At 44.1% G+C, this 23,814-nt stretch overlaps 1 protein-coding gene across 12 annotated transcripts in view; it reads left to right on the plus strand.

Moving 5' to 3' along the window:
- The window catches only part of nav3 (neuron navigator 3), a 448,944-nt gene that overhangs the window by 295,905 nt on the left and 129,225 nt on the right, over positions 1–23,814 (plus strand). For 11 of the 12 annotated variants that reach the window (XM_056367406.1, XM_056367407.1, XM_056367402.1 and 8 more), the window contains 2 exons: positions 9,691–9,808; positions 12,426–12,478. In XM_056367406.1, coding sequence (XP_056223381.1) covers positions 9,691–9,808; positions 12,426–12,478 — 171 coding nt within the window. Of the gene's footprint in view, positions 1–4,156; positions 4,381–4,645; positions 4,762–9,690; positions 9,809–12,425; positions 12,479–23,814 lie in introns of those variants that run through there. The other variant, XM_056367409.1, reaches the window with a different exon arrangement.

A 23,814-nucleotide genomic window follows, 5' to 3' on the forward strand; every position in this document is an offset into this window, starting at 1 on the left:
GCACGGACGACAACCAAAGTGTTTCCAGGGGGACACAAAAGAGTGACGAACCCTGCTGGGACGCACTTGTACAATGCTTTGTGACTTTTGAAGTTAAAAGCTTTAAACAACAAGTGCGTCCCAACTGGGTTCATCACTTTTTTGTGTCCCCCTGGAAACACACGTCACCTGCTGTGCTACTTGGACTAGGTCTTCCTCGGATACCCTGAGTGATGGCAGTCGGATGAGAGGAATGTGTTTCTTGGCGATGTTAAACCAGAATTGTCATCACAATTAAATCAGGAATTATTTACATCTAATAATCACAGCATTGACATGGCCAACATGCACAGTCCTTGTTTGTGCAAAGATGTATTCTAAAGTTTACTCAAAGCTAACATGAGGTCTCATCAGTCATTAGCTTAATTAAGTAAATATATAAATATGAGTGGACTCAGATTGCTGAAGCCTGAAGGTGTGTTCAGACAGGATGTGAAGCAAATGTTAGGCAACACGCAATAGCATACGTAGCTGATGGGCAGACACGAGTGCGTACGAGTAGATGCGAAAGATGCGTCCGTCAAGTTGAAAATGTTTCCAAACTGTTTATTCTGAGACTCTATTCATTTACTCTATAAACTCATAGAGATCTTCAGAGTTCAGTGAGCTGATGTCTTTACGCAGGCTGTAATAAAAACACTCTACAATCAAGTTTTCACACACACACACACACACACACACAAAAATACACACACTTGTGTACGGCGGCTGAGGCAGGGTCATCAGGTTGAGCAAGACACAGAATCCCAGATTTCTCCTTGCCTGTTAGCTTGCTGCCGTCAGCGTGTGTGTGTGTGTGTGTGTGTGTGTGTGTGTGTGTGTGTGTGTGTGTGTGTGTGTGTGTGTGTGAGAAGAGAGAGATGGCAGCGCGTGTTTATGTTTGAGGATGTGTGTTTGGAGGTTGTATATAATTGCTGCGACTTCCTCACAGCATGCAATGGACTTCCACCCTACAGTATGAACGTGAATCAGTGGCTGAGTTGAAGCTTTAGCCTTGGTTATTGTTAGTATAGTGCAGTCATTCTGCTTCAGTCATGTTCATTGCGCAGGTCAGGAGTGAGCATGGAATAGATCTGTAAGTGTTGAAACTGATGATTGAGTTGTGTAATTACACTGTACTTGGTGTTTTATAGTTAGTGGATGTGTCCTTCATGTGCCAGGCTCTGTGAAACAGGATGGTGCTGGATTGTTTAGCGTTTTTCTTTGCCAAAAAATAATGGAAAGCTTCTGCTCTGGCAGATGATTGTGGTTGTTTCTGGTGCTCGTAACCACGGACAGTTTATCAAACTGGTCAACACACTCATCTCCGTGTCTTTTATTCCTGTCTGCCTGCTGCTGTCTGTCTCCAAATTGTGTTTGTGCTCATCTGTCTTCAAGCTGTTTTGGAGCTGTCATGTCTTTTCCTTTTTTCCTTTTTTTTTTTTTACTGACCATCCTCCTCACTCCTTCCCTATTTCCCTCCCCGCCTTCACTCTTTGGCCCTCAGTCCCCGCTTTGTGCTACAAGAGATCAGCGATGACTGACGTGTGCAAACGCATCCAGCATGGATTTTGTGTCCAAACTTTTCTCCCAGCCGTGCAATTATATCATTTTCTGCTCAGGATTTCCCCTGAAACGACAAAGTGGCTTGGCAGGTCGTGGCATGAGAAAGCGATGTTTCGGTTTTTAGCAGCATGAGTTTCTCCCCTGTCGTCTGCTGAGCGTATAGTGAAGTCATTTGGTCAGTAACAGCCTGGAAGTCAGAAGATGGTGGTTTGAATCTGCCAGTAGGGCTTGAAAAAGGCTTAAAATTCCCTTTTGTCTTGCACTGCAGCAACTCAAGCTCCCATGAGCAAGGCACCTGTACGTGCAACTTCTTGGATGGTGCTGCAGAGGGACTTCAGATATCAGTGGTATAAATGTGTGCAGATGGGAAAAATTATGAAGCAGGACCTTGAAAGCAACATGTTTGCCTAATCAGTTCAAGCAAAACAAACCGTGATGCACACTTCATAAGCTCTCAGGAAATGTTGAGTAAGACTTTGGCTGTGGAGTCAAAGGAGTTTCTCAAGCCTCTTTTGTAGTCACACATGCGTAAAGCTGATCAATCACAGTCGTTCTTCCTCCTATGTTAGCGTTTTAATGCCGTGTGTGAAGCTGCTTCATCCCTCTTGTAAATACAACTGAACCGACCTTTCCTCAGCATTGAACCCTCTCTCTACCAACACAACCGGGCTGGGCTGTGATTGACAGCTGGCAGTAAAGATGTCCCCCCGCTCATCCCATTCATAGCTTCTGGATTTCACTTCATTTCTGCCCCTTTTAAAATTGTTGTGGAGAACGCTGTCATGTAAATAAAGTTATTATTTTTGATCCCGTCTCACTTAGAGCCAGGCCACACGGAAACTTCCAAGTCTTCGATTTGTATATTGCTGGCGTAAACTCCCCACTTGGGTGTTTTTGCGAGATTGGAATGAAGCCATGTTGGGAGGCTGCCTGCTGCTATTACCTCTGGATTAGGTGGGTTCGAAGGAGGCCTCTCCGTCCCGCTCCCAGGACAAGATAATGATGGTTTCAGAGGGAATAGAGATGTGTCAGCAGAAAGGTTTACATGGTAGAAATGGCTTCCAGGTGCTTCGATAATATAGTTGGACACTGAAAGAGTCCATCTGCCTCCAAGGATTTTGTCAAAAATCTTCTGGTTATCTTTCACTTGGACCTCTCCTTCCGTACAAACATCCACAGCAGCAGATGCTCGCTGCAGCGTATCTCCAGGATTAGGACGTTCATCTCTTTTAATGGCCCGAGAAAAACTGATTCACGCTTTTGCTTCCTCTAGAATTTGCTGTTGAGTGCACAGCTGTCCAGTTCCACTAGTTTTACTTTTAGAAAAGTCCAACTAAATTCAAAACTGTGCAGCCAAGTTTGAGCCTGAAATGTGAGTATATCAACCACAGTTTTTCTCCATTGGCTCTTTGTTGCCAATTTAGGTTGCACAATGACTTGAGTTGCTCAGTATCAAATTCATTATTCTAAGTCCGTCTCCACTCGAAAGAAGAGGCTCTGAGCCTCTCCTCTGATTGGCTGGCTATTTCTGAGTGATCAAATATAAATATAGCAGATTCCAGGTAAACACTCAGAGAAACAAAATCATGCAAAGGTTTGACGGTGGGTCCAGGTGGGCGGGGCTTGGGGCGGGGCTGAGAATAGTGAATGCTTTGTTGTGACATCACAAAGTTACAGAAGTCCTGACGGCTGGTTTTAAGGCTCAGTTTCAGTGAATACAGGCTGTGTGCATTTCTCTCTTGATACTTTCACAGTATTAATATAGAACCTAGACCTGCTTTATAATCAAACAACACATGGACATCTACCTTTAGACTATATGGGACCTTTAAAACATGTCCAAAGGGGGTCTTAAACTTTATTATGAAGGACATTTTGCAGGCAGGCATTATGCACAAACATACTCTTCTTATAGTGGGACCACATGTCAATAACAGCACAGCCATTACAGATTTTCTGTTGAGTTTGACTTTCTGCGGGTGTCTCTTTTTTTCTCCAACACTCTCCATAAACTTGACTTGACAGCGACACCACCATCCCATCCCGACTGTTTTCATCCCTCCATCACTCCCGCTTTTGTCATGGACCAGAGACAGACGGATGCATAGAATCATGGAGGAAGCTCCATCACATCGCAGCGCTATCGATTCCATTTGCTCATCTCTCGTTTAGTTAATGTTGCTGTATGTTGCGTTTAATTACATTTAGGACCCGTTGCAGGAGTGGCAGCTGTGCCAACCGAAGGTTTTGGAGCCACAGAGGAGACGTCACTCCTGGCTAGCCTGTTTCAAACAGCATTACACAGCTGATTGTGTATATGCTCAAACCTCTTTGAATCCAATCCTTTATTTATTAGACAACATTGGAATGATGCCCTGATTAAAGAGCCCATACATTAACAGTCATTCAGCTGAAGCACATTAATACAGTCAGTCCCGCATAGTTGAAGTTCCTCTCTGCCCCATCTGCTCGCACTCCAGTATCTCATTTTTCTCCTTTTACCCGGCTCCCCCCGGAGGCCGTGCTGCACCACTGCAGGCTCTGCCAATAATACCTGCGTAGCTGTAGTCACTGCATTGTGATCAGGACTGTTGAAGGCAGTTTATCTGCTCCAGGGTAAGAGCTGGCTGTTTGTTAGCGGCTTTCGGGATGCGTGACACTGAGGGGACAGATCTGCAGAGCGGGTAGCGAGGAAGAGGAGAGAGATACTTCATGTGCCATCTATAAGGATAACATCAGCAGAGAGACTGGACTTCTGCTGATTGATGCTGGCTGCCGAAAGAAAGAGGAAGGAGGGTGTGCGAGGGGAGGGGGGGGGGCTCAGTATGTGTGTTGCTTGTGTATGAGTAGCAGGGGAATGTGTGGATTGAATGTGCATGTGTGTGCGTGTGTGTGTGTGTGTTGTCTCATCCAGCCTGTGTGTGAGTGAGTGTGAGTGAGTGTGTGTGTGTGTGTGTGTGTGTGTGAGTGTGTGTGTGTGTGTGTGAGTGTTTGTGTGTCTCTATGATGTCAGTAGTCTCAGTCAGCAGCACTGAAGGTGGCGTTGTTGCTGATGTTTCAGCCTCTGTCGCTGCGCCGGCTTCAGCTTCCCAAAGCGATTGGGATTCAGAGAGGAGAGGCTAACGAGTGCAGGAGGCTGACAGGCTCAACTCCGAGCGCCGCTGAGGAAGTCATGAAGTGAGTGGATCAGTGAGTCGGCACTCACGCAGAGACAGGAGACAGGCTTCTGGAAAAATGCTGCTTTGATGTTTGTGCTATGTCAGAAAGAGAGGAGAGAGGAGACGAGGGGGATGAGAGGGTGAGGGAGGGTGACGGAGGTCCCAAATCAGAACCCCGGACATCTTCAATCTCCAGCGTGTTTCATTCTCACCTCTTTGTCTCCAAACTTGAAGCCGCTGCTGTTATTCTGAGTCTTCATTGCTTTTTTTGTCTCCTCTCATCTTTGCCTCTCTTCGTCTCAGCTCTGTTGCAGTTTATTTTTTCCTTTGCAATGTCTCGAACTGATCTGCTGACAAAGGAGTTCTTAAAGTGTCCAAATCTGGATCTGGAGCAGCTTTTATTGAGCCATGCGTTAACCGTTTCCTGTTGCAGGTGGCAGACCCTTCCTGCAGCTGTTTTACCTCTATGTTTCATGTTTTGGCAGATTTTTCTGTAGTTTAGAGTTATTTTTTAATCCATTTCTCTGTTAAACAAATCAATAGTTCAGACACAGTTTTACGCATGGACAGTTTATGCAGCAATAAAGTAACCAAAGGATGGTTTTGGCTGGAAACTCTAATTATGTTCCTGTGGAAGTGCTAAAAAAGTGTTCGCCAGCGCGACGGCTCTCGCTTCCACAAGTCGACATATTTTAGTTTAAAAGTGAATTTTGGAGCACAGGCTGTTCCACAGTGGACAGGTTGGTGCAAAAACAAATACTGGTGTTGATATTCTGAGCAGTCACAAAGACCGGGGGTTTCTCCAAAACCAAAACGTCCGTGCAGCCGTGCATTTCAGGAGACGTGAACAGGGACTGAATCACTTGGAAAAAGAAGCGGCAGTGGAAGTTTAAGGTTCACCTGCTGCTGCACAGTGGAGTTAATGAAGTAGCTGGAAGTAACTTTTTCATTTGACCTCCAGGTTGCATAGATAATATATAGTGTATGTCTCCGTGTAAGATCTGTGTTTTTTCAGCTATTTTAACCATAAATTCACTCACACAAGCCGAATCCATCCACTGGGTATTGCACCCTCCACCCTCCTATCTTCACTTCCTCTTCCCCAGGTGTTGAGGAAGTGATTGACAGGCCTCTCTGCGTGCGTGTGTGTGTGTGTTTTTATGCACCTATTTATATCTGCATTTTCAATCTTGAGCCTTTAAACACCTGAATGGAAGTGCTAGAGAATCAGCACCGCCAGCTGTCAGTCTCCATGAACCGACTTATACCACGGTAGTGGGTTGAAACCTGCATTAATTAGCATTTTGTTATAATTTCAGATAAGATTGGTTGAAACTGTTACTTACAGGAAAGTTCAGTCACGCTCTCTCTGCTACAGTTTATCTGCAGAAGCATAAATCCTCTGTCCTTGCTCTCTCTTGAAGGGAGGGGAGGAGAGAAAGAGGGAGATGTATGGCGGGTGGGGGGGGGTAGTGGGGTGGCAGCTGCTGAACAGTGTAACAGATCAAACCTTCCTCTTCCTCCCCCTCCTTCTCCTTCTCCTCTTCATCCCAAGTCTCTGATTAACTCAGCTTGTGTTCAAGCCTTGCTGGACTTTGCTGCAGCCTGATGCGAATGTAGTTGTCAGCAGGAGCCACACACACACATACATACATACACACACACACACAGACACACACACTCTTATTCTCTCTTTCACTCACACTTTCTCTCCTTCTGCACTCTCCTGCTCTCCTGTTTGTTTACTTGCCCCCTGATGGGATGTGGTTTGCATTTGCGGTGCGTGTGATTTTTGTGTCCGTCTGTCTTCAGTGAGCGCCTGTGTGTGTGGGTGGGTGTGTGTGTGTGTGTGTGCTTGTGTTTGTGTTCATTTGTGTGCGTACGCTTTGTTTTGCAAGCAGGTTTTTTAGTGGATGTGTATTTGCCTTTGTGTGTGTCTTTTTTTTTTTTTTTTTTTCCCTATGACGGCTCTCATTTTTTCGGGTTTGCCGCTTTACGACTTCTCATCATGGAGAAAGTCGCTGAAGCAAACCACAACAGATACAAAGTTCTGAGAGGCGGCATCTTTAAAGGAGCAAACGACCCGCTTCCAAGAAAAAGCAAAAAAAAAAAAAAAAAAAGCGGGAGAGAAATGCTTTTAATTGAGAGTGGTGTGTGAGGTAAACGAGGGGAAAAGGGGATTATTTCATCATGAGGAGGTTTTATAAGGGAATTCCTCTGGAAATGTCGACCATTCGAGGCGGTGAGAAGCTTTTTTCTGTTTACAGAAAGTTCCTCTGCAGAGTCAGAGCTCTGTCTCAGTAGTTTGACTGACTGGACGCACAGTGAAGATGCAACACAAGACAAAATACATCAGCACTTTAAATCTGAACTTTATATCTGAGCTACTGTTTGATCCGTTTTAAGTGGTAGACCCCCCCACCTCCCCTCCCCACCATTCGAAGTCATTCGTGCTGCTCAGGCCTGTATTGTTTTTAATGTGGAGATAACAAGAAAAGTTTCAGGCAGCAGTGTCTTTATATGTGCTGGTTGGTATAGATTTTCTATTTTTTTTTTTTTTTTTTTTTTGGGTTCCTGAATCTCAATTCGAGCATAGCAGGAAGAAAAATGTTTCTCCATGCCTGTCTGTAGAAATCTGTATCAAACGCACCCTCCACACAGTGGGAGCCACCGGAGATCTTTTTTAGTTCCTGTTTCTCAGGTGCTGGAAGGAAATCTTCAGAAAGTTGCATGAGTTGAGAGAAGATGCGATATGGGTAAAGTTAGAAAACTGCTTTCTAGGATGGAGGACGGACCTTTTCCTTTTGTAGCTTCTTCGATCGTCCTATTTATACATTTATTTATTTATTTTTTAAACGGTGTCTTTGACTAAACGTGAGCTGTCATGTGGCCAAGAGCTCGGAGGCCAAATGTGATTCACGTCTTTCGTCTTCGGAGCAGCAGCTGCCGACGTCGGTCTGTCGCCTGACGGACAAAGCGTCAGTTGGCTTATGGGCTCTAATGAAAGACAAAGCGGCTGTTAAGAGGTTTAGGTGACAATACAGAAGATTAGGCGACATGTTGCTCTTCCGGTTTGAGACATAGATGGGAAAGTGAATCCATCTGTTGCAGCAAATGTCCTCATCATAACACGATGTATAATAAATGACTGAAAGCTTCTTTTAAGATTGTTCTTTGAGGTCAAATCATTTCTCGTCTATTTATTAAGATCTGTTTCAGTTCTTTAAAGAGCTCTGTAATTAAATGTGTGGCGTTTTCGTTTCTAAATATTCTTACAAGTAAAAAAAAAAAGAAGACTTGGATTAAATGTCCAGCAGTCAGCTGACAGTTTGTGTATTGTCTTTCATTTGGGTGCTGTACAGTGTTTGCACAGTGGAGGCCGTCATATTAACATCTATCTATCACAATGTTTGCCGAGATCATTTACAAATCCCACAGAGAAAGATCATAAACAGTGTGGATCTCTGCGCGGTCCCGACGGCCAGAGCTTGATGAAATATTTGTGTTTGTGTAGCGGAGATGTGCGGGGAGCCCGAAGTGTGTGGACGGCGCTCCCTGGCAGCACATTCACCACTCCACTGTAGAGAGGGGAGAGAGAGAGAGGGGCAGAGCAGTGTGTCGTTGGTTCAGGCAGCATGGAGCGGGACGTCAGTGAAAGGTCAGCGGCGGCTGTGGAGCTGCAGTACAGGAGCCTGCAGGGGCCAAGCCACAAACTCCTTTTCACTATTCAGTCTATATGTTGTGTGACCTTCTCTTTGCTTGTTATGTTTCTTGATGGCGTCTGTAAAGTGCTTTATGTCAGTCATGTTTGTTAAGTAAGTGCAATTTTGGGAGTTTTTTCAAAGTTTTTTAAGTTTAAGCACCAAAGTCATCTTTGTTCTGAGTTTAACTTCCTGTATTAATGAGCCTATCCTGTTCTGGCATGCACTTGAGTTGCACTGCTCAATAAATACAATGTTATATTGGATAGAAAATGTTAAGTAACAAGGATTTCTGTCAGAAACCAAAATTTTTTGCAAACAGCTTGACTTGTCCTTCATGCCAATGAGAAGATATAAACATCAGGAAGTGGTGTTAAGTCATGTGACTTAATCTTTGCCTCTGCACGTCATGACTCCTTTAGTGCGGAAACTGAAACGTTACTGATCAGTTACCTTTCATCCAGTTTTGCCATTTCTCTACAGAGAAAGGAGCTATTTGTAAGTTTTGCTATTGCTACGTAGCCAACGTTAGCATTAACAGCTGTTTACATACCGGTCTAGAAGAAAACTTGCAAATTAAACATCAACCTTCATTCTTTCACTCACTAAGAGCTGTCTGTAGCAGTGGAAAGAACCACCAGTGCTAACTCATGTCTCTATCACGTCTTTTCTTCTACTGAAGTTAGCATGCTAACCAGCTAGCCCCGGCCCGTCTCATCACTTTCTGATAGCAACTCGCTGTAGCCTCCAATCTGCCCTGAAGACGTAGCGCTGCTCAGAGGACGTGTTATAACCTCTTGTATTATAAATGCAACAGTGGTTGAAGCTCTTGTCAAGTGACAATCACCACAAACTTCTTCCAGCAAGAAACCATGTTCAGCAGCAGAGAAAACTTACAAATAGCCCCTTTAATTCTCATAGAAGTTCCTCAACTTAAACTTGACTTCTGTAACTTGACAATATGAGTATGACATCATCCAAATCAACTTTTGACCAGAGAGTTCATGATCAGATCCTATGATTATCTACAACTTTTGTTCACTTAAAACTTTATGACACTGAACACAGACGATTCTGGTGTCTGGTCTAACGAATGGGCCGATGTACCAAAATCCGTGAAAACTCCCAGTGTTTGTCACACACACACACACACACACACACACACACACACACACACACGCACACACCTCCTCTGTGTCTGTGTTTCTTAAACACACACTGACAGAGTGTCTGTTCTGTCTCTGCAGATTTACACAGACTGGGCCAATCACTACCTGGCCAAGTCCGGCTGCCCGCGCCTCATCAAGGACCTGAGTCAGGACATCACGGATGGAGTCCTGCTGGCACAGATCATCCAAATCATAGGTCAGTATCCGAACACACACACACACACACACACACACACGTACACACACACACACATACACATACATACACACACACACACACACACACACACACACACACACACGTATACACACACACACACACACACACTTGTCCCGAGAGTCAGCAGGACACACACCGACTTGTGTTAGTATGTTGTGTCACTGACTAACAGAACTAACAGTAAATTGTTTTACTTCAGATATAACTAAATATTTAAAAAAGATTATTAATGATGCGCAGATAAATAAATCCATGTGTTATCAGCCGTATTAAAACACTGTGTGTTTGTGTATAATTCATTCTGTCTGGTAGATGAAGCGACCACCCACACACACACACACACACATACACACACACATGCGCGCTGTGCTGTTTGGTCTTTGTTGTGGTGGGTTGGAGGGAAGCAGTGCCTCACTGTGATATTTGGGCCAAGTCACAGCAGCTCTCCCTTGTTTTGGGTGCTGGGCGAGCTGCTGCAGCAGAGATCTGTGACTGCCACTCCGGGGTGCAGAGGCATGTGTCTCCCGTTGGAGCCTACAGAGTCTTCACTTCTGTCTGCCTCTCTTTCTTTCTCTCCCCTTTCATGTCTCCGTGTCACTCGTCTTTATCTCTCTGTCTCTGGTGCTCTCCCTTTCCTTCTCACTCCCTAACAGTTGAACTTTTTCTAGGGCTCTCTCTCTCTCTTTGTCTCTCTCACCCCTCATGTCTTTTATTTAACACACTACAGATGACTTTTTTCAACAAAGAGTAGTGCAGTAATCACATTACAGTCTCAGTAACACAGGGGGCAGCCTTTTGCTGGATGGGCGTTTGTCCTGTGGACAGACGGGTCAGGGATTGAGGCAGATGGAGAAATATACCTTCCAATTTTGTTTAAGATACCCGCTGCATCCTCCGAGCTGGCTACTCTAGTAACCCTAACCAGAAAACCAGCAGCATGTGCACGTGAATCTGTTTTTACGGTTCACATGTACAGTCTGTGAGGTCATAAATTTTGGGCTGCATACAGATTGGCCATATGGACCCTTGCAGGCCTGGGCAGATGATGGAAATTTATGCCAAGTGGACTCTGGAAGCCACACACATGTGGAAAGTATAATTTGGGCTTTAGTGGTTTTTTTTTTTTCAAATGCCTAAAATGACCTATGTTTACATTTAAGGACCTGTTGTTGTCGTTGCTGTATGACAGTTGGCAAAGGCAAAAGTAGCCTGTTGGGGAGGATGGATTTGTCATTTCCGTTTTCCCAGCAGAAGGTTTTATAACTAAACCTAATTAAACCTTAACCTTAGAGGTGGTATTTTGGAAGATGCTGGCAAATAATATATGTATACTAAATATAGTTCCTCGAGCGCCATATCTGGAAACATTTGTATGTGTTGTGTTAGAAGGCATTGACAAATTCTGAAATGTATTTTACCATTTAGTGAGATACAGACCTAATGGAATAATTGTTCAGTGCTTTATTCTTCCAACACTCACCTGGTTTTGTTCAGGTTTAAATGGTGTGTGGCCCCCGAGGCGTCACTGTGAGGACTTCAGTGCTACGTGCAGTGACTGTAGAGAGGCTCTGAGCCTCTCTTCTGATTGGCTGATTGTTTTCTGAGTGATCCAATAAAAAATATATATAAGATTTCAGGTAAACATTCAGAGAAACCAAGTCCTGCAAGGTAGGATGGTGGGTCCAGGTGGGCGGGGCTTTGGCCGTGGCTGAGAGCAGTGACTGCTTTGTTGTGACATCACAAAGTTACAGAAGTCCTGACGGCAGGTTTTAAGGCTCAGTGTCTGAATACAGGCTGTGTGTATTTCTCTGTGGACTGAGGCTTTGATACTTTCACTGTTTTAATATAGAACCTAGACCTGATCTATAATCAAACAACATATGGACATCTACCTTTAGACTATATGGGACCTTTAGTAATTAAGCAACTTCATTTTTCAAGTAACTTGCCCAAATTGGCTGTTATGCAATTACTCTGTCTTTCGGACACATTTCTCTCACATATTCTTTTTCTTCTTCTCACATCTACTGTCTTTGCACTCTCTCTCTCTCTCTCTTTCTTTCTTTGCGTCTACATCCCTATTCTGAACTTTTATCTTTCTGGGACTCTCTCTCTCTCTCTGTTTGTCTCACTCATTTTCCCCTCAATTTCATAATCTGTCTTTCTCACTGATGCTGTCTCTCTCTTCATTTTTTTCCATCTAACTTCTTTTCTCTCTTGTTCTCTCTCCCTCTCTGTCTCTCTCTCTCTCTCACTCTCTCGCTCTCTCTTTCTCTCTGTTGGATTGAAACTTTACCCTCCCTGCTCGCCCAAACAGACAATGAGGCCAAGCAGGCCTGTCAGTAATTCTCTGGCGGCAGCTGACGAATTAGGCAGCTTTGCTTCCCAGACCTCTCCTGCGTCGCTCTGCACCTCAACACACACCCTCGCACACAGACACACCAACAGTCACACGCTCATGCGCACACACACATGCACCACTCTCTTTTGCTGGATTTGTGCACCTGAACTCAAACGTCGCTGGACGTCGCGATGATGAAGTTCAGGATGGGACGACAGTAAAAATCACATTTCTTCATTTCCTTTCTCACAGCGAATGAGAAGGTGGAGGATATCAATGGCAGCCCCAGGAGCCAGTCACAAATGGTGAGTGTTTCAACTTTTATTTTCAACCTCATCCGTCCTTTACTGCAACTGTTGCATGAGAGCAAATTATGTTTATGAGGAATATTTATCCGAAGCACTGGCTTTTAACTGCGCTGCTGCGAAGCTGTGACGAAGGTTTTTCTATTAAATCTAACAGAGTAAAATAAACTGTAAAAGACTTGAGGCGTTACAGGCAGCTGAAGTTTAGGTGATGCTCTCAACAGCACATCCCTTTAACATTACCACACAAACCTGGGACTGAAAATGTAGGATAACTAACAATTTACTACTGCTCTACATGTCAAAGAGAAATATTGTGCTCTTTGGACTTTTGCATTTATTTGACAGCTGTAGTAACTAGTTACTTTTCAGATTAAAGATTTTACACGCTACGCTTATAAAAGAAGAATGCATTGTAAGAGATTTCACCAGTGGTCTCCTTTTGTCACATTCAGATGTCAGTGAGTTGTTGGCAGTTTCTACCACAGACTCATTTCCCCTCTCAGCTTCTCACATGCTTTCTTTTAAATTAACACTTTGAGGCCCAGAGTGCTCAAATTATCAGACGAATGCATTTGTGTGGCAGAATAAAATGTTTCCTTTCCAACCACATGAATCATCTCATGACCTTTCAGATTTGAGCAAAACTTCTCAATTATGTGTTAAATAGTTAAATGAGCTTATTATTTCTTCTTATTAAAATGCATACTTACTTATTAATGTTACTTTTGATATTTTAAGTACATTTTTCTGATACTTATGTATTTAAGTAGGATTTTTAAATGGACATGCTTGAAATACTTGACATGAGTATTTTTACATTGTACTTGTACTTTTACTAAATAGTTCTTCCACCAGCTGCCGTGCACCTTCACATGGGAACAACAACCTTAACGAAAAACCTCTGAGTGATTTAATTTTGATTGGTGGCAGTCAGCGTCGTCAGCAGGGTCTGAACCCGAAAGTGTGTTTCCAAGGTCACATCTCTCAAGCCAGTTGAAACTGATGATCTACAAATGCTTTAGTCTTTCAGTGTTAATCTCAGACCCTGACTTCAAGCAGCCAATAGCAGAAGTTCTGATGAAAGCCATTCACAAACCGTTACCGTCTTTACTACTCGAGATAGTGATGACTGGAGTAACCACATTGCCACTTGACCAAAAACGCAGCGGAGCCTTGAAAACTTCAAACTTGATTTACTATGCCTTTTTCAATAATCCGTATTTCTGGCTGCCATGTGGCTGAGTGATGCTGGCGGTGTCGTTTTTCCCTCTGTTAATGAGACGACGGGCTGTATAACTGCTGATTGTCGTCACTGTGAGATAATTACCCCTCACTTTAACTGGAGTTGACTAAGTGTTTATGCAGTGTTGGTTTGCCCTGGCATCTGCTGTCCTGCCATTAAAAGTGACTAAAGCTGTTTAGCTGCTTTGGCGCGTTTTTCTCAGTGAGACGCTGTGGGCGAGGAGTGTGTTTGGTCCTGACAGTGTGTGTTTTTTTGTCTGTCAGTCTTTGTGGCTCTTTGTCATCAGATGCTAGAGCTGTGTTGTTAGTTTGACTTCCAGTCAATGGGTTTGATAAAGTCTCTGGGTCCCATCACTGAAGTGAACCAGAATGTATTTCACAACTGGTTTCACGCGTTTTTTGTTTTTTTTTTCTCCTTCATGGTCCAGCTGTGGAGGAAGCAGACGGCAAACTCTGTTAAAAAAAAAAAACAGCATTAAAGAACCAGGAAGGAAGAAAACGTTAAGGTCATGTGAACCCTTGTATCCCATAAAGTCTCTGTGTGGGTTCAGTGTGTGAAAAGCAGTTCTAGAAAGATAAACTCCTGCACATTTATTTATTTTTACTGTCACATAAAGTGATTCTGGTCCTGGAGTCCAGACTGAGGCACCGGTCACTCTGGGAGAGCTGCTGCAGCACCGCAAGCATGTGGCTCGATATGCCAGCGACCTCTGTGTGTGTTTGTGTGTGTGTGTGTGTGTGTGCACGCAGCTAGCTCTTTGTCTCCGTCGCTTACTAAGCCCATTGATCCAGCACCTGCTCTGACCACAGAGGGTCCGGCCAGCTTGGGAAAATGGAAGTTTGAGGAAGCACGGTCGCTTATAGTGTGGGCGCAGAGGGAAGGAAGCATCTGACACACAAACACACACACACACACACACACACACACACACACACACACCACACACACACACACGACATCCACAAAGACTAGCCAGTGAGCAGGGCCACTGTTCAGAATAGTCAAGGTTTATAGGATAAAGAAACAGTTTGCTGAAGCCACGTGGAGTTTGAGGGTATTTGAGAAAAAGTAACCACCAGCTGAAACTAAAACAGTTGCAGAACTCATGCCTACTGTAAATAAATCTAATAAACCATTTAATCCAGTGATATTGCAGTTAGCTACATAGAACAGAGGGCAAAAGGTGCTTTCACACCAAACCTGTTTGGTATATTTTAGTGTGCTTTGTTTGGGCTGGTGCAAAAGCTGTCAATCAAACTGTACAAGCCACCTGAAAAAGAGGGTTTCAGTCTGACTCCAGTACATTTCATTTGTGGTATGAAAGCATCCAGACTAACCTCAGTGTTTCATGGTAGGAGATATATGATTTTTTTTTCATGAAGCCATCTGTGTGATCTGTCAAGAAAGCGATCTAATTATGTGGACGTATATAATTATGGAAGTCATTTGGTAACCATGGTAACACCTGTACCCATCTGCACAGGAGTGCAGATTTTCCTTAATCAATAGGAATTTGAAAAGCAGTTAGTGATGGAGTGTAGTGACGACACAGTAACTATCTCTGTCACCTCTGTTTCCGTCATTATCGTTTTTATTTGTAAACTGGTAAAGCTCATAATCGATTATTTCTCAGTGAATTCTGTGACACCAGAGAAGAAGAATAACCAAATAAGATTACATAAACTGCAGCATGACTTGCTGTGAGCAAGCAGCAACCTCCAGGGCTCCAAAAGTGAGTCAATTCCCATAGACTCCCCTGTTAAAAAGCCCAACTTTACAGCAGAAACAAACATGTTTTCGTTGTTAAGGTTGTGGCCACTGGGGTGGTCACATGCTTGCCACAGGCCGGCGTGAACTGAAATCTGCACACACACACACCCCCCCCCCCCCCCCCCCCTTTGATAATTTTTGCCCATTAGCAGGGAGTTAGGCAGAGTCAGACGCTGCCAAGATGGCAACAGTGGAGCGGCTCACTCTGAGCTTCAAAACCGCTCTTCAGAAACCTGTGGGTGATGTCACAGAGTCTACGTCCATCTTTATTTGCAGTCTATGACTGCCAGTCACCACTGTTGATGCAGAATGACAGTTACCTTTCAGTCCTTGTGTTTTTATGCTTGCAGTAGTTTCATTTGTAAAGTCAGTGTGAACATGAACGCGGTCAGAGCTAAAAAAAAAAAAAACGATGAGGTATATATTTTTTTTTTCCATAACTGGACCAAATGAACCAAACCCCCCTTAGGGATCAAGGTGATGACACATGAACATATACAGTATGGCTGTGCAGAACTATTTGGTTTGGCTTGTTTGTCCCATGAGCTCGAACCCTGATATCAATCTGAAAGAAAAACCGGAGCTATTTTTTAACTGTTGGCTGCATATTGACAAGACGAGCTGTGAATGTTGGAAACCTGCCACTGGCCACCTTGCACCTGGAGCTTGAACGACTTGGCCAGAGACATCACAGTAGCAACAGCTGTCAGTGCAGGGGCAGATGAGTCTGATTTACTTCCTCTGCACAGATTTTTCCCCCCATTTGGGATGTGAAATCATGATCCAGGAGTCACAAGCCTGTTTCTCTAACTGGTGGGCCCGCTGCTGGTCCGGTGAGTGGACCGAGGCCAACTGAGCAGCTGCTGGAAGCGCAGGAGCAGAGACCCGCACGGCACCAGCATCTGCGATCCTCTCAGCTAATCGAAATACATAATACGCTCTTTTTCCCCTAAAGCCGCGCTCACAATGCGAGAGATCCACACGCCAGTTGAAAGCGATCATTTCCTGTCGAGCTAATCTAACGGACGGTCAGTAAGTGTAATGGCCAAGATTTGCCGACAACAGCCAATACAAGCAAATAGTTATTGTGATTCATGAAGAAAATGCTCCGGTTGCATCCATCAGTGGAGGGAATGGAGAGATTTAAAGTACGTTCTGTTTATTTTTGATGCCTGATCAGATCAAGATACTTAAACTTCCTGTCAACCTTTCGTACTCAGCCAGGTAGCCTCGCCAAGGAAGTGATTACAGTTGGCTCCTGAATAACTATCCCTCATAATTATAAGGCTGAAGGGTATCGCCTCTGACCGCCCCAAGGGCTCATGGGAAAGCGCGCCAAAGCACGGTGGAATTATGAATTAATGACCCCTGTTTCCGAGGTCTCCCTCCTCTACTTGCTCCAATTTGCTCTCATCAAGAACAATATGTAAAAGAGTCTGACCTGTGACCTCCTCACTGTTACAGTGTGTAATAAAAGGCTGCATTTATACTGCGCAGGTATCCTCCATTAATGCTAAAAGGTCACATTATGGCGATCCGATAGCTGAGTGGTTGTGGCGCACACCATGTTGGTGCCAATTCCCTGAACAGCTAGTCCCAGGATCCATTCCCATCTGGTTTGACTCTTTGCTGCATGTCGTTCCCCTACACTCTCTCCCTGTATTTCCTGTTAACCTTCACTGTCCTATCAAATTAAAACACCCAAAAAAAAAAAATGCTGTCCCATAACTTTTCTTAGACTTAGACTCAAAATAATGCAATAAAACAGCAGTTACACTTACACTTACATCCTTTAAGTAATAGGTTGTTGATCCTCTCTTAGATCCCTTAAATCCTTGGTCTTACTGCTTTTAATACTGCGGACACATTCCTTTTTTTTCCTTTTTTTCCCCTGTACTTACAGTTTGTCTTGAGAATAGAGTGAGAGCGCAGCAATCTAAAACAAAATGTCAGAGCTCCCATGCGGCCGTATCTGTTCTATGCAGTAGTTTCTTGCAATGGAAGGATAAGTATTTTTCTTCAGCATTTCTCGTTGGCCAGTGAAAACATCTACATTTTAAATGCAAATAATATTCCTCACATCCGAGGCCCAGTGGTCAGAATGGGCGAAATTGCAAACACGCTAATTTTTTGGTTTGGAATGGTTTTGGGTTGGATTTATTTGTGTAGGAACAAATGATTGCTGGGGAATTTGTTTATGAAATTTGGGGGCGGAGCCGGTCGACAGAGCTGTGCCCCTCCGACCACATATTTGGTCCCGGAAGGAATCATCCGCAACCGCTGTGTGCAGGAAAGTGAAGATGATGAGAACGAGGAGTGACAGGAGCTGGGGACAAGGGGCTTTCAACCCAGTGGAGATTTGAGTTCGGTTCTGTTTCTTTCCACTGTGTTTAATCGGTTCCCTTCACTGTTTTTCAGCTTCGTGATAATAGATAAGAGGAGAGATGGAAAATGCACGACACGCTCTTTAGTTTGTCTTCTCAGTTCGGTTTTTAATGTGCTCTCCCATCACATCTCTCACTGTGGTCCTCTGTTATAGATTTACTTCTCATTTTAATATTACGGGTAAAAGTGCTCATGATGTAGAACTATAAATGCATTCTGTGGATTAAGGATTTCACACTGTGTTTGTGTGAATCCATCAAACGTCTCAGTCACCTCACTCTGCAATCCCTCTCCCATGTAAAACCTCACGCCCTCTGACGGTGCACTTTCTCCTAAGTGCGCAGACATCTGAAGGAATTAGATGCAGGTTTTTGAATCGAGTCGCACCCCCCCACCCCACCCCCCACCCCATTTCTCAGAAGAATTGTGCTCAAAACACGAGAGCGGCAGGTGGGGGACGGCAGAAGAGGCCCATTCAGCAGAAAATAGTAAAGCCTCGCTACACTAATCCTCATTATAGACAGACATCATTAGCAAACCACAGAGCACTTCCCTGCAATACGGATGACTGTGCAGTTTCACTGTTCAATGTGTGTGCGTGCGTGTGTGTGTGTTTAGTTTGTAGCAACCTCATCAAAGGATGTCAGGGAAAAAACAAACACTTGTCAAAGTCTTACATGATGCAGAGATGTGTCAGCAGAAGGCTGCGCAGGTTGAGGTAGGAGAGATTACATCAAATCACCGACTTTAAAGTCAAATCTCTCCTGCTGCTTTTTATTTGTGGTCTTATATTCTAACGTGTGTCATGGATCATGTTTGGATCGACGTTTGTGAAATATTACTGCGCTACATTTTAAATGGAGAACTAGTTGATGTTACCCTGCACTGTTGAAGGAGCAGACCATGGCAATGCAAGGACAATGTCTCACTGTTGTGATTTTTTTTTTTTTTTCAGCACATAAAAGATCATTTCTGCATCATTAGTAATTGATTGAAAGGATTTTAGGAAACATTTCAGGAGAAGGAAGATTTTTTTTTTTTTTTTTTAAAGCTATTTTTTGTCTGTACTGTGATAGTTGCAGTGAGAGAGAGAGAGACAGGAAAGTCGTGGAGAGAGAGAGAGGGGACGACATGCAGCAAAGGGCCATGGGTTGGATTCGAACCCAGGCGGCTGCAGAAGGGACTAAGCCTAGAGAAGGAAGACATTTTAGAGAGGAAAATATACATTAGTGCTGAAGATATTCTGTGTGCAACTTTACTCACTATCTGTTCATAGTATTTGACATGCGGTTGTGTGAGGTAGTTATTTATAGTCAGCACGCTCTCAGTTTAGAGGAGCAGCAGGAGCACTGGTACATCAGCTGAGTGACGAGCTGCTGTGGACGGAGCCGTCCGCACAAACACGTTTTAAACACTTTAAGTAAGTAACAGAAGAAGAAGAAGTGTTGCTTTGTTTTGAAGAGTTTCACCACTTTATTTTACCTTCAAACAGCCCGTCGCTTTGGAACTATACAGTTTGTGAACCGCTGAACTACTGTATCCCTACGCACAAGTGTGCTGTATTACTCCGCAGCTCAGCTGTTCCAGTCAGAGAGAGCTAAGTGTAGGTGCACTTGGAATACAGTAGTTCAACGTTTGTTTCACGGCAAGATAAAGCTGGTTCTCTAAACTGGGAGCGCACTGATACACTGACTATGAATAAGTGCCTCACACAACCCCTCGTCAAACAACATGAACTATCACTTTGAGCTTCTGGGGAACTGCTGGGTTATGTGGTGCATTATATTCTCTGAACATATCATTCAGACCTTTAGCAAACAAATCTTTAACACAGAGTCCAGAGGAAATGACTCACAACTGTCAGTGTTTGTAGCTCCTCTCTCTGGTGACTAACATGCACCATTGTCGGCTCAGGCTTGAAATACATTATGTTAAATGCACTGAAACGATTTGATGGTGTGTCTGCGCTGCAGATGGGCGGCCGTGTCTCACACAGTCCGTGCTTTGTTTCTGAACCAAACCTTCAAACAAAGCAACAAGCTAAACTAGAGTACCTGCGAATCCGAAACCGAAGCACGCCACACGGTGACGGGAACGCTCACTGGTGCGTGTTCTGTGGTGCTGCAGCTGCTTCAACAAATAGTTCCACATAGTCAGTTAAAGCAGACTGTTCCGTATTTTGGCCTCAAAGCAGGTCTGGAAGGGGTGTGCTGCCTTTGAGGCCTAATTGAGTCTAGGGTTTCTTGGAGGCTATAAAAGGCCACTAGTCTCATCTGGGCCCCATCTGTTGGCAGCCTGCACACCAGCCAGACAAGAGGACAAACAGCACGAGCCACTCAGCAGTATCATCTTCACCGGCCCGACGCTCCCTTATTAATCTCTGCTTCCAACTGATCATCTTCCTTGTTTGATCCTCCGGGCCCGGGGCCCTGTGAGGCCAAACCAACTGGCATCTGCGTGATGCTTTTTCCTCAGGTCGTTGGTTCCATTACAGCAACCCTGGCTGTCAGGAGAATCACCTATTATGAGAGTCGGTTGGTCTAGAAATACACCGACAAATGGATGATGGGAAGTCGGGGCTTCAGAGAGCGGTCTGAAGAGGACAGAGGCAGATGGCCAGTTCAGACTGCTGAAACCGCAGCTATTCAGAGGATATAAGTCAATCTGTCCTCTCGTTCAGTGTGAATTGCCTCGATGGTGGAGAGGTGAGCTTGTGACCGGACGGCTCTGAGTTCAAATCCATTTTTAGGTGGAAAATCTGGCAAGTAAAAGAGAGAAATGTCCTCTCTGAAAAAAAGGCTGAAACAGCAAAAGCAGCAAAACACAAATTTAAACCTTGAGTTTTGTCCAAAACATTGATTTCCTTAAATGAAATTAGAGTCACATTCTGACACAAAACAGCAACTGTTTTTGTCAAACCCACTTTAGACTTTCTGCCAAACACCAGACCGCAGACAGGCAAAGTCTGATGGTGAACATAGAGGGGCATATAGCAGCTAGAAACAGATATGCTATTGTTGATTTGCTTTATCATTTAATGTGAAACTATCAAAGCAGGATAAATAATAAACATAACAAAGGGGCAGCTTTGAGATTATGATTGGAATATGGAGGTGGGATCCCGGAGAGATGTTTGTCCACTGCAAATGTCACATTATCGATGTGCACCATTTCAAAGCTAACGCTTGGTGTTCATCCTCTTTGTTTTTCATCCGCATATTGAAAAGCCTAAAATTCATAATGTATTTCTGATACAATTAGTCTTGTTTTCAACACAGTAAACAGACAAAGAAAAAGAAATCTCTGGTCAATATTTTCCATTATTAGTGCTCTAGGTGTTGAAAGGTGTGTGTGATGAAGCTGTGATGCCCCAAGTTGGGATGTCAAGAACCAGTACCAAGGGCTCGGACTGTGATCCAGTTTTTAACGTGTGGCTGCTCAAGTGCCTCAGCAGCTGTCGCACTAAAACTGGCTCTCACACTGTGTGAACATGACTCCCTTCGCTCTCTGACTCTTGTGAATTCTTCTTTGTGGTTCATCTTCTTCTTCTTTGTTCCTCCTAAACCACCAGTTTGTTTTTGTTTTTTCTTTATGAGGAAGAGGTGTGTGTGTATGTGTGTGTATGTGTGTGTGTGTGTGTGTGTGTGTGTGTGTGTGTGTGTGTGTGTGTGTGTGTGTGTGTGTATGTGTGTGTGTGTGTGGTGTGTGTGTGTGTGTGTGTGTGTGTGTATGTGTGTGTGTGTATGTGTGTGTATGTGTGTGTGTATGTATGTGTGTGTGTGTGTGTGTGTGTGTGTGTGTGTGTGTGTGTGTGTGTGTGTGTGTGTGTGTGTGTGTGTGTTCTGGAGCACAGGTTGACCCTGTCATATGTTATCCACTTCAGCGGGATGGACAGAGCACCGTGGGGCTTGTTACAGGCGCACTTGTAGCGCAATAGGAAGCTTTTAATCACTCATTATAACTGAACGACATCGGCAGATGTTCTGTTGAAGGAGCGGAGAGCTGGCTTGTTAAACTGGCTCAGTGAAGGACTCCTAACCTTTGATATAGCTCTGTGTGTTTGACTGCGACACACCAGCTGCAGCTTCTCTCTTGGCCGGTCCGAACGTTGCTTTATTCACTGCGAATGTGAAAATTTGGGAGCAGTAAAGAAAGCTGCCTCTTGCTTTATCCTTTGTTGCTCTTCCAAGGACTCGTCACCAGCTCATTCCACCACCAGGACACCTTCACTCGTGCTGTTACAGCAGCTTCCCACCTCCCTGCCCTGAGTGAACTCGAGCCCACCACCTCAGCCATCCATGCCAGCGATCGCTGAGCATCACAGAAACAGGCATGTAGTTGTAGTTTGAGCTGCTTCACAAAGGGAAAAAAAACAATTGTGTTTTGTTTGTTCAAAAAGTCAAAGGTCATGATGTTTTTAACTGCGTCCTCCCAAAAAGTGCAGTGAAAGCTGCATTAAGTCCATCACTCCAGCTTTACACTAAACTAAAGGAACAAAGGGGTTTGTCATCTTTTATATTTAAATGCATCTTTTCCAGTGAGCAGAGGACGACCACACACTGAGAAATGAGGTGAATATATGACATCGCAGGGCTCTGCTGAGGACTCACATTGATTTAAACTGAGAGAAAGTCATTATTAGAGCAGTTAAAACATTTGTTTGCTCACTACTTTTACTGATGAAGATTAAGGGAGATATTTACTGAGGGTTTGTGGGTCTTTTTTAGGTGCTAAATAGCCACGCTGTTGTTTCTCCTAAGAGACCACACGGAGGTTTGGCTCAGGCTAAAGGGAAAAGAGGCGGCGCCATGTTACTGCAGTTACTGTTTAGAGGTGCAAAACATGGGAGGCGGGGATGTAAATTAGCTGCTGAGCCTGATTTATCACCTCAGACTGACCAGTGCAGCAGAGGAAACTGCATCTGACGTTTAACAGCTGGGAAAAGCTGGTGTTAAAATCTGCCGCTCTGTTTTGTCGGACACCCATGGAGGGTGAGAGAGAGAGAGAGAGGGAAGCAGTGAGACAGTGAACATGCTCAACATGTGACTGTAATGGCCTGAAGACTACTGCAGCAGATTATGAAGATGCATTATAAAGCACTGTGCAGCCGCTCTCACTATTTTACCTCCACATCCAATCCTGCTTATTTCTCCTGACTTGTAATGGCTCATAGCAGCTTCAGTCAGGTACGTTACGACTGTAGCAGCCAGTAATCCGCTAATAATACTCATCCCATCACTGACTTTGTTGAGCTGGGCTATTAGTCCATTGAACTAATATTTCCTCACATATAGCCCCGCCCCCTCTCTTGTGGGATGCATGCACATTTGCAGCTCCCAAACTTTCTTCTCTTAAATCAGTATCTCCAGTTCAGAAACAAATAAAAGTCTCATATACGCCATTGTTTTTCAGACGTGCAACACGTGTCAAAACACTGAAGTAAAAAAGAGCTGTGGCTGGTTTCATTCACATCTTGTGCCCTTAAATTGAAAAAAAAAAAAAAAAATTGTGATGCAAAAGTGAAATAATCAGTCGACATCATGACTGAGTGTTTCCACCTTGACCTGCAGTGAACCAATGACAGTCTCATGAAAACAGATTCAGACAGCCAGGGTTTCATACGTCACAATCCTACGGAACCAATCCTGTCAACTTGTGGGGACGGGGGGGCGGGGCTAAATAAACCTGAAACCTTGTCAGTACAGAGACAGAGAGTTAGCATTAGCATAACCGATAACATTGTGCCAGTTACAAGCTAACAAACAACATAAACAAATAAAAGATGCTAACTACGCTAAACGTTCTGATCCGTCTGCTAGTCTCTGGTTCTGGTCTCAACAGACTCCTCATCTGAGTCTGGGTCTGACTGAGGCTCAAACATGTTTCCTCCTCTAACCATCTTCATACTCTCTGCTCTTTCACCTGTCCAGCTGGA

Source organism: Seriola aureovittata, chromosome 22 (assembly GCF_021018895.1).
Source record: "Seriola aureovittata isolate HTS-2021-v1 ecotype China chromosome 22, ASM2101889v1, whole genome shotgun sequence".
Lineage (NCBI taxonomy): Eukaryota > Metazoa > Chordata > Actinopteri > Carangiformes > Carangidae > Seriola > Seriola aureovittata.